This window comes from Oryzias latipes, chromosome 2, assembly GCF_002234675.1.
Source record: "Oryzias latipes chromosome 2, ASM223467v1".
Lineage (NCBI taxonomy): Eukaryota > Metazoa > Chordata > Actinopteri > Beloniformes > Adrianichthyidae > Oryzias > Oryzias latipes.
The window spans coordinates 4,096,370-4,112,471 of record NC_019860.2 but is presented as its reverse complement, the minus strand read 5'-3'; the positions used below and the strand labels follow the sequence as shown (position 1 = coordinate 4,112,471).

Genomic DNA, 16,102 nt, shown 5'->3' with positions numbered 1-16,102 from the left:
CCCGCTCCAACCTGCCTGCACTCGCCTCTTCACCTCTTTTCCACACTCCCCATCACACTGAACTGTTGACCCCAAGTACTTAAACTCCTGCACCTTCTTCACCTCAGCCCCCTGTAACCTAACGCTTCTACCTTGATCCCTCTCGTTCAGACACATGTATTCTGTCTTACTACGACTGACCTTCATGCCTCTTCTTTCCAGAGCAAACCTCCACCTCTCTAGCTGTTCCTCCACCTGCTCTCTACTCTCACTGCAAATTACAATGTCATCCGCAAACATCATTGTCCAGGGAGATTCCTGTCTTACCTCGTCTGTCAGCCTGTCCATCAGCATAGCAAACAAAAAAGGACTCAAAGCTGATCCTTGGTGTAGTCCCACCTCCACCTTGAACTCCTCTGTCTGACCTACAGCACATCTCACCACCGTCATACTTCTCTCATACATGTCCTGAACTACTCTGACATACTTCTCTGCCACTCCAGACGACCTCATACAGTACCACAGCTCCTCCCTCGGCACCCTGTCATACGCCTTCTCTAAATCTACGAACACACAATGCAGCTCCTTCTGACCTTCTCTGTACTTTTCCATCAACATGTACAGTATGTTTGTAATAGTTGTTAAATACAGAAAAAGGAGGCAGATTAAAACAAATAAAATAGAAAATCTAATATGGAATAAAAAAAATTGTATTTCAAATTTTATTTATTGGCCATATCGCCCAGCTATAAATGATTAATTGATGAATTGATTCATCCAATCAGATCTGTCTTAGGCGAGTTGTTAGTTCAATCAAATCAAACTATACCATTATCAAATTGTTTCAAGATGAAATAAAGCAAGCAGATCAGAGCTGAAGGCCTCTTGTGTTGGACAGATTTTACTGTTACAATAGAGGTTTATCAACCTTCAGACAAAAGAAGTGTATATTTGTATAAACCCCTTTTTTATTTGAGGCTAAATTGTATTTATGATATTTATATTTAAATATAGGGCTGGGCCATATAGAATTTTTTATATCACAATATAGAGTTGTTGTTTTTTTCATATCAGTTATATTTGAACACTCTGTTGCTCAGCAACAGGAGCCTTTAGAGTCACCAGTGCAAACAGATAAACACACACACACACACACACACCACACTTACACACACACCACAAACACACACACCACACTTACACACAAACCACAAACACACGCATACACACAAACAAAAACACTAAAACCGTGTACTGTAAAAAGCTGTGTAATTTGCTCTCAAGTATAAACAGAGACTCTTTCACATTTCTGGGAGGAGACCAACACAAACACATGCATAAGGGGGAGGAGCTATGCTCAGGTGTTTCTGAATCAGGAAATGAGGAAGTTGAGAGTTTTCCTCTGTGTCAGAGCAGACAGAGCAGGACGTTCTTCTTCTTCACGGTGAGTCTTTGTGTTTTCTGTTGTCTTCTCCACTCACGATGAAGGGCGTGACGTGTCTTTGTGTTCTCCTCTGTGACGAAGAGGAGCAGCAGAGGAAGAGCTCAGACTGGGGTTTGTCTTTAATTTGTTCTTCAGCACCGCAAGGGATTCTGGGATACCATTCGCTTTGCCTGTCTAGACGGATTTGGGTTCCAGTGTGGGTTTTTGACTAAATGTGTTTAGTTGTTTAGCTGTTTTACTGTGTTTTGCCGAGGTATTTTGTCCTACTATGCTTACGTCTCTGCACCATGAGTGAGAGTGAAGGAGAGGATGATGAGTTTATATAGCCAGTTCCTCACTACAATGACAATGATGGAATAATCAATAATGAATCTTTGCACTCCCTGCATTTTTTTCCATCCTTTCTATTGTTATAAAAATGAGCATAGCTGCCGTCTCAAACTTAAACATATGATATATATGTATATATATATATGTATGTATGTATGTATGTATGTATGTATGTATGTATGTATGTATGTATGTATGTATGTATGTATGTATATATGTATATATATATGCATGCTGCAAGGTGGCGCAGTGGTTAGCGCTCTTGCCTCACAGCAAGAGGGCCCCTGGTTCAAGTCCCAGCTGGGGGACATAAAAAATACATCAATGGGGGACCTTTCTGTGGAAGTTTGCATGTTGTCCCCGTGTATGCGTGGGTTTTCTCCGGGATCTCCGGCTTCCTCCCACTGTCCAAAAACATGCTTCATAGGTTGATTGGCAACTCTAAATTGTCCATAGGTGTGAGAGTGAATGGGTGTGTGATTGTGGACGTTCTACCCTGCAACAGACTGGCGACCTGTCCAGGGCATATCTTGCCTACGCCCAAGTAGGCAGGATATGCTCTGGCAGCCCCGTGACCCCGAAAGGGACAAAGCGGTACAGAAAATGAATGATTAATGAATATATATATATATGCGTCACAAGGAAAATGGAAATAAGATCAGAAACTCGTGCGTTTACTTTTTCTGTTCTTCTACTACAAGCAGAAACTCTTTCTTTTGATGATGCAGCCGTATTCCTTTTTTGATGGACGTATAATCTTCATACGCCGTCATTAAAATCTCACACTCCGTCTCACTGAATTATAGCGCTCTCTTTTTTTCTCCACACGTTTCCTTGGTGACTCCAGAAATCGGCGATCCATTGAGAATGTCTTTATGTACTTGACGTGCACGTGCATTAACCCAGGGTTACCAAGTGGAGCGTAATTACGCCAACTCATATCCGGTCTTTTGGAACCGACATACCCAGAGTAAGCGAGTTCAGGTGGATTTCAGTCAGAGTTCAGGGTTAAAGTCAGGCTAGTTTAAACATGCTTCCTGGAATACCCCCCTGAGGAATGTGTGTGTGTGTGAGTGTGGGTGGTGGTGGTGGGGGGGGGGGGGTTTGAACTGAGGATGTTCAGAGCTGAACAGAAGTCTGAGTGACAGAGGGCATGATGCACAGACAGCAGTTGATTTCTGATAGAAACTCAAACACACAAAGAGACCACAATGCAGCTGTCAGAGCTGCTGAAGGACAAACTTTGAGTTCTGCTGGATCCTTGTTCTTCCAAACAGTTGGTGACTCTGCTCCACCCTTCCTCTCAGCTCACATTCTAATGAAATTCCACTGATGCCTGAGAGGTTGTGTGCAGCGACTTCAAAACGAAACTGTTGCTGAGAAGTTGACACTTGGCTATTGAATGATGCACTCAAAAAACCACGAAGCATAACGACGTTTGTATTTTGAAGTTTTAATAACGAAAAAAGAAGGTAATTAAATCCACTTATTATATTGTGATCAAAAAAGATAAAAAAATAAAGAATCAAGAAAAAGCACAAAAGTGTATAAAGCGTACAAAGGAGTCAACATGGCAACACAGCTCACCTCCCCCTTCCATCTTACATGGGCACAAACCACAGGTGAGTTAAAAAACTACTTGATGTCTCCACCCACAAACATGTGACCACCAGTTGATTACTGCCAAATATATTTGAATCAAAACAAAAACCATATTCATTCACCAGAATAAAGACCACACTTAATTCATGGCACCTGCACTGTGGAAGCTCCTCAGTGCTTTGGCCTCTGCTGAAGAAGGTTGTGAGGCTCTCAGGTCCTCAGTGCTGAACAACTGCATGTTTCCAATCCTCTGAGTACTGAGATCTCCTTCATTTCTGAACTTCTGACATGATTCTGATGGAACAGAGCTGTGAACTCCTCTCTGATTGGTTCTTCCACAAACATCACTTTTTCATCATCTGTTCTGTAGTTTGAATCAAATCACCTTCAAAGGTTCCCCTTACAAAGCAGAAGGTCACATGACCTCACCTTTCTCAGTCACTGACATCAACAACCTGTCAATCAGATTGAAGCTCCGCCCCTCCTCTCAGCTGCTGTCAGGTGGTGTCAGGTTTCGTCTTGAACCTGTTCTCTGTCTTTAGTTCAGGAAATAAACATCCTTCACTTGGTAAACAGCAGGCAGGTTAAGGGCTTGATTCCAGGAAGGCTCACAGTCTGAATCTGACATTAACTTCCCCTTCAGCTGCTCCACCTGCTACCCCGCCCACCTGTGCTGCCCCGCCCACCTGTGCTGCCCCGCCTCCATCCAGGTGGACTCTTCCCGATTGTGAGTCAGTGATCTGTGCTGCAGCTGCGTTGACACGGTGAGGGAGACTCTTCTTCCTCTTCATCTCTTTGAAGACACTGAAGTGAGTTTGTTTCTGGAACTTTGTCTTCACTAACTTGACTGTTTGTTTCTGAATGTTTGGAGAAGATCTTCTTCTTTCTCTGCAAACCCTCATCACTCTGCTGTTTCCAAAGCTTCATCATTGTTGGATCAACAACACGGAGGACTCTTCTTCATCACGTCAACAACAATCAGCTGATGTTTTTCTAAACATTTCCTGGAATCAAACTGTGGTCTTCAGCATCAAAGTGGTTCAGCTTCACTGAAGTTCACTTAAGGTATGCAATAAGAACGCAATTGGAAATATCAAAAACTCATAAAAAATAAGAATAGAAATTATTCAGGGGGTTAGACTTTATGGGAAAATGTTGAATCTTTCCCACACTGACATGTTTTGATGGTTTTTACAATGAAACAGCGTTTTTGACAAGAGAATTTGCATTTATGAAATGAAATGTGGCCAAAATGAGCAAGAGATTTAAAAGTTAACCAGAGTCCTTTTGTATATTCCTTGATAAAAGACCCAACAAGACATCTGGCCAGATTAAAACAAAAGAAGCCTCAATTTTGACATGAATGAAATCACAAATCTTCGGCCAAAATACTTTAACTTGAGGACAGAATGAGAAAAGATGGATGACTGTTTCAGGGGAATTACAGCCAAAACTACAGTTCGGTAAAGTTAGAAAGATCTTCACAGATTCGGACTTCTGGCCTCAATAACTTTTCTGATAAACGTTCAAATGTGCCATCAAGTATCTTATTCCTTTTGTATTAACACAGAGAGTGAACTACAAATGCATTTCAAAAGAAAAAGATCTTTTTTTCACCTTTTGATCAAAATTGTTCTCTTCGAAGAGTAAATGCAGACATGCAGCGAACCGGCAGCCAAGGGACCGTCAACAAAGTGCAACCTCTGTGAAACACCATTCTATAAAAATCAATACTCTTCACAAAAGTGAATATATCTCTACATTTATATGAACTGGTAATGAAGATCTGTCAGCATATTCATGCTAAAATCAATATTTTGTGTCTTTCTTTATTATATTATATTGCACATATTTTTCACATTTTAATAGAGATATGAATCATAATTAAAGTGATCAATAGCTTTTAAAAGTACTGAAGCTACAGTCAACAAACTTTCTGTACTGACTAATTATAAAATCTTAAAAGAAACTTCTTTTTCTTTATTGGTGATCAGGAATTTATTATGGATTTGCCAAACCTCCTTCCATGCAATATTCTTCAACATACATGTTCCAATAAGACATGCTAAGAGAAAGTGAAACATTGTTTATTTGACACAATGTCTTAATGGACGTATTGTTTTTCCTGGAATGAACGGATAGACATATTTTCCCCACAGGAGTATTTATGGGAGAGAGCAGAGAAGCTCCTCAACATGAACTCTCAGTTGAAATGTGAACAGCATGCATACGCCAGAGGGAATCGCTCCAAACACTCTGGCGTATTCTAAAGGAGGAAAAGCTATGTTGAATTTAGAAAAAAATTAATTTAAAAGTAAGCCCTGATTGGTAAATAATTGATACACAAAAATAATCTTGTTTCGTAACCAATGTTCTATGAAAAGTGACAGACGTTTATTTAAATTGTCCGTGTTACTCCAGACATAATATTTGTGAGATGAAAAGTTTTGTTTGTATACAATGAACCATGACAGGAAGGCTTGGCGGTAAAATGCAAATAACTTAAGTGGAATTTTACATACATCATAATTACACATGAGAAAGAAATCTACGCCACCAATCTGAGAGAAAATATGAAGAGGTAAAGTGTTCCAAACGGAGCTGGGATTTCAGGAAAGTTGTTTCAACCAATTAATTTTAAATGTGTCATTTAAGGTATAAAATTAAGAAAATTAATTGTGTAAATCCAGCAGAATGGATCAGTGGGAGGAACTACAGGAGGGAGCCCCTCCCTCTAAAAGCAGAGATGGTAGCCATGACAACCAGAGCAAAGCTCAGAAGTGAGATGAACATCTCCAACTGTCCATGATCTTCTCCATGTCAGAGCTCAGGACTCACACCAGCAACCTTCATTCTACACAGGAAACAACCTGGATCTGGACCTGGATCTGGATCCAGCTGTGGGTCCTTCAGGAGTGACAGATCAAAGGATGTTAATCCAGACTTCAAAGTCATAAGTCTAGGACTGGAACAGTGAGTGTTTGTCAGAGTTAAAGGAGGCTGGATTCTAGTTCAGATGATCAACAGTTTTCAGATGAAGGACTTGAGGTCTGGTTCAGTTCTGGATCTCTCTGATCAGACTCACTTGGAGCATCATGTGTGTGATGAGATCTGTAAACTGTTGATCCAAACATGTCATGTTATTCCAGACTAAACAGCTCAGTCTGTGTTCATGAAGAAGCAGATCCTCCAACACTCTGATGGTTTGGTGTTTGCAGAGGTCAACAGGTCACACAGAGAGTCCAGTCTGCAGCCTCCAGCTGTGGATCCATGAAGAGTGACCGGTCCAAAAATGATCCTCCAAACTTCAGAACTGAACCAGGACCTTCAGACTCACAGTAAGAAGCAGTTTCTAGTGAACAAAGCAGAGTTCAGCTCTCAGCAGGAACAACAATGTTCTCATCAAGAACATCAGCTGCAACAAAAAAGCTAAAGAAGAAAAATATAAAAATAAGAATAATAATTAGAAATTGAACAACTTAAAGCCACACAAGATCCCCAGCTGCTTCAAGAAATGAAATAAATCAGAGATAAATTAGACAAACAACTAATGGAGGACATGGAGAAAAGACCAGATTCTTGAAACAATCTTATACTGAAGTAGGCTCACGAACAAGTCAATTATTGGCAAAAAGATTGAGAAAACAGCAAGTGGATCAAACAATTCACAAGATATTAGACCCAGATACAAATCAGTACATAAATGACCCCAAGGAGATTGAAGATAAGTTCCTAAATTATTATAAACAGTTGTATAAGCAACCAAACTGTGCAGAAGTTAATCAAATCAAAACTTTTCTGGAAAAGATAGACTTGCCAACAATTGGAGAAATACAGAATGAAAAATTAACTTCCCCAATCACAAAGCTAGAAATGGAGAAAGCACTGGGGAAACTCAAATCTAACAAATCCCCTAGTAGATATGGCTTACCAACAGAATGGTATAAAACACTTGGTGAACATCTTGCACCACTTCTGGAACGAACATTTAATCATACACTTGAACATGGAGAAATCCCTCCATCATGGAAAGAGGCGGTAATAACAGTAATCCCAAAAAAAAGCAATAGCCAAACCTGCTCGGACTACTGTCCCATATCCCTTCTTAATGTAGATTATAAACTTTATACCTCAATTATTTCCAAATGATATGAATCCTTTATTCGTGACATTATTGATGAAGACCCACCAGGTTTCATTAAGAGGCGTCAAACCCAAGATAGTATAAGAAGAACGCTACATGTTATTGACCATATCCAAAGAAACAACACAAGTGCAGTCCTCATAGGTCTCAATGCAGAAAAAGCATTTGATAGCGTGAATTGGACATTTTTATATTTAGTACTCGAAAAATTTGGTTTCAATACAAAAGCTGTTAAATGTATTAAAACACTTTACCAACTTTACTAAAATCCCACTGCAAGAATCAAAATAAATGGGAGCCTCACTGAAAGTATACGTTTAGACCGATCTACAAGATAAGACTCCTGTCTGTCCCCAACACTGTTTGCATTATTTATTGAACTTTTAGCACAAGCAATCAGGGAAAACCAAAACCTCAAAGGAGTTAAGATTGGGTTAGAAGAACACATTATTGGACCTTTGACCCGACGATGTAATTTGTTTTCAAGAACAGCCAGAGACAGGAATCCCAGTCTTGATTGACCAGTTGGAAGCCTTTGGTCAACAACTTACAACTGAGATACAATCTGAATTGGAAAAGAAACAAATTGACACATCTTGGGGTGACATTAAAAAGAACACTGGAAGATCTATATGATGCCAACTACACCAAACTAAATCTTCCACTTTCGGCTTTTCCCATCAGGGGTCGCCACAGCGAACAAGTCGCATGGTAAATTTGGCAATGTTTTACGCCGGATGCCCTTCCTGACGCAACCTTCTCAAGCCGGGCTTGGAACCGGCAGAGGAAGAGAAGGGAACAGGGAGAAGCCCGGAGTTGAACCCTGGTTTCACGGATGGAAGGCGCCGCAAACCAGCACGAGCTAAACTGGCTCCCCTGGCCACCCCAGTTGGTCCAAATCCAAAAGAACTCATCAAACACCATCATGAAAGAAACTCACTTCTAACTAAACAAATGTTTTTCTATCAGAATCCATCAGAAACACAGAACTGGATCTGGATCTGAACCCAGCAGTGTTTCCTTCAGGAGTGACCAATCAAAGGGTCAAATTGTCGACTTTAAATCATCTTCTGGTTCAGAGAGGTGAGCTGTATATAAACGTTCTTTCTCACAGACATTTCTATCTCCATGTGTGCAGCAGTGAGTGTTGGAGCTTTTCCACAAACACAGAATAGATCTAGTAGATTCTACTGAGTGTCTGCAGGACACCAGTGGGTCCAGTAGGATCTGATTATTGCTGATTGTCCACAGACTGGACCAGCAGAGCTCAGAGACTCCCAGTGGTCCGTCTGTCCAGCAGCATCAAACACAGCTAGACTCCATCTTTCTGGTCTGTACATGAACAACAACTACTTTCCCATCATTCTGTCCACAGTCGTCTCCATGCTGCACTTTGGACACCAGTGGACTGTCAGTGTGTCCAACATGGAGCTGATGTTTGGCTCCATGACTTCACTCTGATTGGCTCATTCATCTGGAATTCTGTTGCAGCTGCTGGAGGACGACATTGTCACTTTTGTCAAGAAGGAGCTGAAGAAGATCCAGAAGCTTCTGAGTCACAGGGAGGATGAGGAGGAGATGGGGGCTGAAGATGAAGAGCAGAGGAGCAGCAGAGAGTCAGTGATGAAGATCACAGTGAACTTCCTGAGGAGAATGAAGCAGGAGGAGCTGGCTGATGGACTGCAGAGCAGTAAGAGGATTTCTCTGAAGGTTTCAGCTGCTGAGAAATGAAGATTTACTGATGTCTGAACACATGGAACCACAGGGATTCAAACCCTCATCATTCAGGGCTGCAGAGAGTTGATTTACTGTTTGTTGTCTTTATTCAGGATCTGCTGCTGTTTGTCAACATGAAGTCCAATCTGGTCTGAAGGAGAAGTTCCAGTGTTTGTTTGAGGGGATGGCTAAAGCAGGAAACCCAACCCTTCTGAATGAGATCTACACAGAGCTCTTCATCACAGAGGGAGGAAGAGGAGAGCTGAATGAAGAACATGAGGTCAGACAGATTGAAGCAGCATCCAGGAAAGCAGACAGAGCAGAAACAAGCATCAGACAAGAAGAACCAATCAGAACCGTGATGACTAAGGGAGTGGCTGGCATCGGGAAAACAGTCTTAACACAGAAGTTCACTCTGGACTGGGCTGAAGGCAAAGCCCAACAAAACCTACACTTCACATTTCCATTCACTTTCAGAGAGCTGAATGTGCTGAAAGAGGAGAAGTTCAGCTTGGTGGAACTTGTTCATCACTTCTTCCCTGAAACCAAACAAGCAGGAATCTGCAGCTTTGAAGACTTCCAGGTCCTCTTCATCTTTGATGGTCTGGATGAGTGGCGACTTCCTCTGGACTTCCACAAGACTCAGATCCTAAATGACCCTAGAAAGTCCACCTCAGTGGCTGATCTGCTGACAAACCTCATCAGGGGGAACCTGCTTCCCTCTGCTCTCCTCTGGATAACCACACGACCTGCAGCAGCCAATCAGATCCCTCCAGGATATGTTGACATGGTGACAGAGGTCAGAGGGTTCAATGATCCACAGAAGGAGGAGTACTTCAGGAAGAGGTTCAGAGATGAAGAGAAGGCCAGCAGGATCATCTCCCACATCCAGAGATCCCGAAGCCTCCACATCATGTGCCACATCCCAGTCTTCTGCTGGATCACTGCTACAGTTCTGGAGGATCTGCTGAAGAGCAGAGGAAGAGGAGAGCTGCCCAAGAGCCTGACTGAGATGTACATCCACTTCCTGGTGGTTCAGGCCAAAGTCAAGAAGGTCAAGTATGATGGAGGAGCTGAGACAGATCCTCACTGGAGTCCAGAGAGCAGGAAGATGATGGAGTCTCTGGGAAAACTGGCTTTTGAGCAGCTGGAGAAAGGAAACCTGATCTTCCATGAATCCGACCTGACAGAGTGTGGCATCGATATCAGAGCAGCCTCAGTGTACTCAGGAGTGTTCACACAGATCTTTAGAGAGGAGAGAGGCCTGTACCAGGACAAGGTCTTCTGCTTCATCCATCTGAGTGTTCAGGAGTTTCTGGCTGCTCTTCATGTCCACCGGACCTTCATCACCTCTGGACTCAACCCCATGAAGGAACAAAAGAAAAAATCCTTAAAGATTCCTAAACTAAAACAAAGTACTCCAGTCAAGTTCTACAAGAGTGCTGTGAAAAAGGCCTTAAAGAGTCCAAACGGACACCTGGACTTGTTCCTCCGCTTCCTCCTGGGTCTTTCACTGCAGACCAATCAGAGTCTCCTACGAGGTCTGCTGACTCAGACAGGAAGTAGCTCACAGACCAATAAGAAAACAGTCCAGTTCATCAAGGAGAAGATCAGTGAGGATCTGTCTACAGAGAAAAGCATCAACCTGTTCCACTGTCTGAAGGAACTGAATGATGGTTCTCTAGTGGAGCAGATCCAACAGTTCCTGAGGTCAGGATGTCTCTCCACAGAGAAACTGTCTCCTGCTCAGTGGTCTGCTCTGGTCTTCTTCTTACTGGCATCAGAAGAAGATCTGGAAGTTTTTGACCTGCAGAAATACTCTGGTTCAGAGGAGGCTCTTCTGAGGCTGCTGCCAGTGATCAAAGCCTCCAACAAAGCTCGGTAAGAACTCTCAGGAAAATCACCTTCAGTCAACAAATCTTTTGTTTGTTTTTTTGTTTTTTTTGTTTTAACTTGTCCTGTCCAACAGCTGGGCAGACAGATGTTGTGTTGGACATATTTTACTTTAACAAGAGGGGTTATTAATCTTCAGACAAACCAAAGGTATGTCTGAATAAACCCCTTTTGTAATTGAGGCCAAACTTTATTAATTTCAATCATGTCTGAAAATCTTTGGTGTTGGACCGGACGGAAAAGGAAAGAGGGGAAGAAGAGAGAGGGACGTTAGAGAGAGGGGGGGTAAGAGGGTGATAATAGGAGGGGAAGGGGGATAAGACCATGAAGCAGCATAAAGCAACAAGTTAACTGGTTGTTAATCATTATAGTAAGGTTCAAATGTAGTACAAAAAGGGCGGAGCCTGTCCACGCACACACTCAAGTGTTATAAACACACCTGCTAGCTGCAAAAATGTCCATCTGTCGACATGTACACAAAACAGATAGTGTTCACGCGCATACTTATGCCTTAAAACCAACTAGTGTGAAATATTTTAGTCAATCAATCATGCAAACTGTTAGTGCAAAGGTGAGCTAACACCAGTGCTCAGGTGAGTGTTTATGTTCTTCTAAAATGGATGGTGGAATGTGAAAAGAAGGAGGGAGAGTGCCCAGCCATCCCCACCCCAAGACCCCCACCGCAGCAGCAGCGGCAGCCGGAATCCCCCCAACGCCACACGGGAACCAGCAGGGAACAACCGCCGCCCGGGCGACCAAGCCCGCCACCCAGGCCAGGGCCAGCAGGACCGCCGCAAGGCCCCCAGAGCCAGAGAGCAGGGAGGCACGGAGGGAAAGAGAGCGCCGCCCCAGCCCAACCAGGAGAGCAGCCCCCCCGCCGCGCCGGGAGAACCCAACGCAGGGCCCCACCGGAGAAGGATGCCCACAGCCCCAGACGAGCACCCCACCACCACCCAGGAGTTCCGGGCATCCCCCCGCCCCAACCCCAGGTACGAGCCAGGACCCCCCAAGGGAGACCCGCTCCGCACTCCAGGCAGCCATCCGCCCGGCCCACGGCTGGTCCAGGGAGGAGCGAGGCAGGGGCCCGCCGCCCCCGCCCAGGAGGGGGGAACCCCGGGGAAAAAACACAAGGGGTGTTGTAAATATGGCCCGACCAGGCTCGGCCACAGTTGGAAATTTGGCGGGGCCCAGCACTCGGGAGCAAGGACCAGAACCCACCCCCCAGGGACACAAACACCCCCCGCTCAGATGTAATGTGAACCCCCCCACCGTGCGGAGAGAGCACCGCCGGGCCCAGGAAGCCGGCACCCCGGGGACACGGCCGCCGTTGCAAAGGGGCCCGTACCCCCCACCAGGGAAGAGGCAGGGGACAGATGGTCCTAGGTCCCACCTTCCTTGCAAAAAGTGTGTGCGTGTATTTGTGTTTGAGAATGTGTGTGTGTGCATGTGTGTGTGTTTATGTTGGGATGTATATATTGAGGGGGGAGGGGTGTGTGTACTAAGGGGGGTGCAGTTAAAATTGGCGAGTAGGGCACTAAGGGGACATCTCCTGATTACTCACAGTGACGTCCCCTCACCCTCCCCACCAAGGGACCCTAAATGTCTAAGGTGTGGTTAAAATTGGCGGGTAGGGTGCTAGGAGGACATCCGCTGCTTGCTGGCAGTGATGTCCAAGCACCCCCCCTACCAAGGGCCCTACATGTCTAAGGTGCAAATAAAACCGAAAGAGGGGGGGGCCACTCCATACGGCAACCATAGGAGGGGGGGCCACTGCCTAGTAAACCCCCCCCCCAAAGGCTCATCGCAGGCTAAGCCCCCCACCCCCTCACCCTATTATGAGGTTATATGAGGAAGGGGGTAAGTTGGGGACAGCTGATAGACTGTCCCCCGGTGGTCAAACAGCTGTCCCCCCCCCCCCCCCCCCAGCAAGGGGGCCAGGCCCACCCAGCCCAGGGGCCCCACCCCCGGAGGCGCCGACACCCCAGGCCCAGCACCACCCACCCCACACAGAGGGAGAGGAGCCAGAAAGCGCCGGCCCCCCCCGGAGCAAGCCCAGGCCCCCACCCCCAAACGCCGGCCCTAGAAGAGCTCTGGTCAGGCATCGACGGGACCGAGGCAGCCAACCGGCCAGGGAAACCGCCGATGGCCTCAGCGGAGACCCCGACCCGTCAACCCCCCCTGCCCCGTACCAATAGTGCCCCCCCCCCCCCTCCCCCAGAATGCCCCCCCACAGGACAGGGCCGACGAGACCCCCCACCCCAGACCCCGCAGCCGAAGCGGATGACACCCAGAGCGACCGGGGGCCCCAAGAGGGTTGTCCCGTCCCGCCCCAGAGCCAGGGAAGGGCCGATCCCCGCCCCAGGTGTAGGTGGGAAGCCCATCCAGCGCCGCTGGGCCCCCCCCCAAGCAGCGCCCCCCGCCAACCCCCCCAAGCACAGGCAAAGGGACCACCCCCCCAAGCCAAGCCAGACCACCACCCCACCCCCCCACCACGCACCCCCACACCCAAGCCCAGAGGACCACGCAGCGCCCCAGCCCGCCCAACCCAGGCGCCGGACCCGACCCCCCGACCAACGGAGCCCGCACCACCCCCCGCCAGGCACCGGAGGCCCCGACCCCCACCCCGGCCCACGGCAGAAGGGCAAGGAGCAGCGACGACCAGGCCCCCCCCACCCCCTAAGTCATGGAGTTAGCTATGGGAGACCAGAGAGACCGAATTCTTTCAAAGTTACTTGAACTTTGGGCTGACATTTTTTCCAAGCTGATATGATCAAGCAGCAGATTTCTGTGTTGACTTATATTTATATTTTTTTTTGCTTTTCCAATTTATTAAAATAGTTTTTTTAGCAATGCAAAGAGTTATGAAAATGATAGAGTCTAATCCTCTTTCAACATCGATGGCACTCATGTCACCAAGCACACAAAGTGACGGTGAAGCTGTGATTGAAACCTTAAGCCAGTCTGATAGATCGGCACATACCTGCTGCCAGAGAGCCTGGACAGGCGTGCAGAACCATAGTGCATGCATGTAATTATCGGGTAGATTACTGTCACAGTGCTGACAAATGTCTGAGTTACTGAGACCCATCTTGAACATCCTCTGTCCAGTGTAGTAAATTCTGTGAAGAGTTTTGAAATGGATTAGCTGCAGATTTGGACTTTTTGTCATTTTAAAGGTGTTTAGACAAAGTTCTGACCAAAAGCTTTCGTCTGTGCTGATGCTCAAATCCGCATCCCATTTTGTTGTTGGAAGTGAAATATTGTTATCTAAATTACATAAAAGTTTGTATATTTTGGAGAGAGTTTTATTCATTGAGAAATTGATGAGTGGTAACTACATCTGGTAGCTTTAAATCGTTGTCTCAGTATTTAAACTTTTTAGTAATAATTGATTTAAGTTGCTGATATTCCAAGAAGTTATTTATTCCATGTTTGTCTTGAAGTTCCTGGGGAGTTATGAATCTTCTATCAATAATTATGTGCTCTAGTTGTTTTATGCCCCCTGCTTGCCAAGCTGGGAAGCGGATAATTCTTTTGTTTATGAGGATGTCTGGGTTGTTCCAGATGAGTGTCATTTTGCACGGTTGAATTGATGATTTTGATATTTTGAGAAATTCCCACCAGGCTGTTAAAGTGGCATTTATATTAATACTTTTGAAACAATCCTGTTTTTTAACTATTTGGCTAATAAATGGAAGATCTGACAGGTTTATCTTTCCACATAACGCCTGTTCCAAGTCTAACCATGAGTTGGTTTCTGGATTATTTTTTAACCATTTTAAGATGTATTGTAATCTATTTGCAAGAAAGTAATTGTGGAAGTTAGGTAATTCTAATCCTCCACAGCTTTTTGCAGATTTTAAAGTTTTTAGACTGATTCTTGCAGGTTTATTGTTCCATAAAAAGCTTGATATGGATGAGTCTAATGTTTTGAACCATTTTAATGGCGGTTGTGTGGGAATCATTGAGAAGAGATAATTAACTTTGGGTAAGATTTTCATTTTTACCGTGGCTACCTTGCCCATAAGGGACAGAGGCAGGTTGGTCCAGCGTGTTAGATCGTCCTGTATGTTTTTCAGTAATGGGGTGTAGTTTAGCTGCACCAGTTCTGATATTTTTTTTTTTTTTGAACTCTTTATTTAAAGATTTTCAATTTTTTATAGCAACACACATACATATAAAAAAAACAGCTTTAAAACTGTACAGTCGTAGAAGATGGAATAAGTAAGAACCAAGTATATACATATATACGTACATATACAGGTCTATACAAATGAGAGTAACATTAAACCTGCCAACCAGTGGCATGTGAAACACAGCTTGCTTATAGATTCCCTGAGTCAATTTTTTATAAAACAGACAACAACAAAAACCCAAATAAGTCAGCTGAAATAGACCAAAAATAACAAATGTTACGACATATATAAGTCAGAAATGGCCCATATATATATATATATATACATATACACACACACACATATATATATATATATATATATATATATATATATATATATATATATATATATATATACACATACATACATATACATATATCCGTATAAATACACAAACATACTCTTATAGGCAAAATAAACAACAACAAAAACAAAACAGAACAAAAACACACTTAAATACACATACACTGCAGCTCCCACTTAAAATCGCTGATCTATTCTTTAAAACCCTTTACCTCATGTAAATGGCAGACCCTCAATATATGTTATGAAAGGTGCCCACATTTTATAATATTTGCCCGTTGAGCCCTGTGTACTATACCTAAGGTATTCCATTTGTAAACACATCATGGCTTCTCTCACCCATTGAACAAAGGAAGGGGGCTGTTCATCCTTCCACTTCACTAGAATTAGTCTACGTGCCAGGAGAGATAGAAAAGCTATTGCGTTCGTTTGATATGAATTTAGTCCCTCTGTGTTCGGGAGAGCACCAAACACTGTTGTGAATGGATTGGGATCTATTTTCCTCCCGCACAG

The 16,102-nt window shown here is 44.3% G+C and overlaps 2 protein-coding genes and 1 long non-coding RNA gene across 2 annotated transcripts in view; 2 read left to right on the top strand and 1 right to left on the bottom strand.

Annotated features, from left to right (window-relative positions):
- The window catches only part of LOC101172625 (oocyte zinc finger protein XlCOF6-like), a 185,082-nt gene that overhangs the window by 69,627 nt on the left and 99,353 nt on the right, over positions 1–16,102 (bottom strand).
- LOC110016108 (NLR family CARD domain-containing protein 3-like) overlaps positions 6,035–16,102 on the top strand; it is a gene marked incomplete at its 3' end in the record, with an annotated part of 57,144 nt that continues 47,076 nt past the window's right edge. The window contains exons 1-3 of the mRNA XM_023963769.1: positions 6,035–6,135; positions 6,218–6,328; positions 6,574–6,693. Coding sequence (XP_023819537.1) covers positions 6,050–6,135; positions 6,218–6,328; positions 6,574–6,693 — 317 coding nt within the window. The remainder of the gene's footprint in view (positions 6,136–6,217; positions 6,329–6,573; positions 6,694–16,102) is intronic.
- On the top strand, positions 8,435–9,028 carry LOC111948775. The gene is made up of 3 exons (XR_002874768.1): positions 8,435–8,582; positions 8,751–8,829; positions 8,991–9,028. It is a non-coding gene; the product is annotated as an uncharacterized LOC111948775 (long non-coding RNA).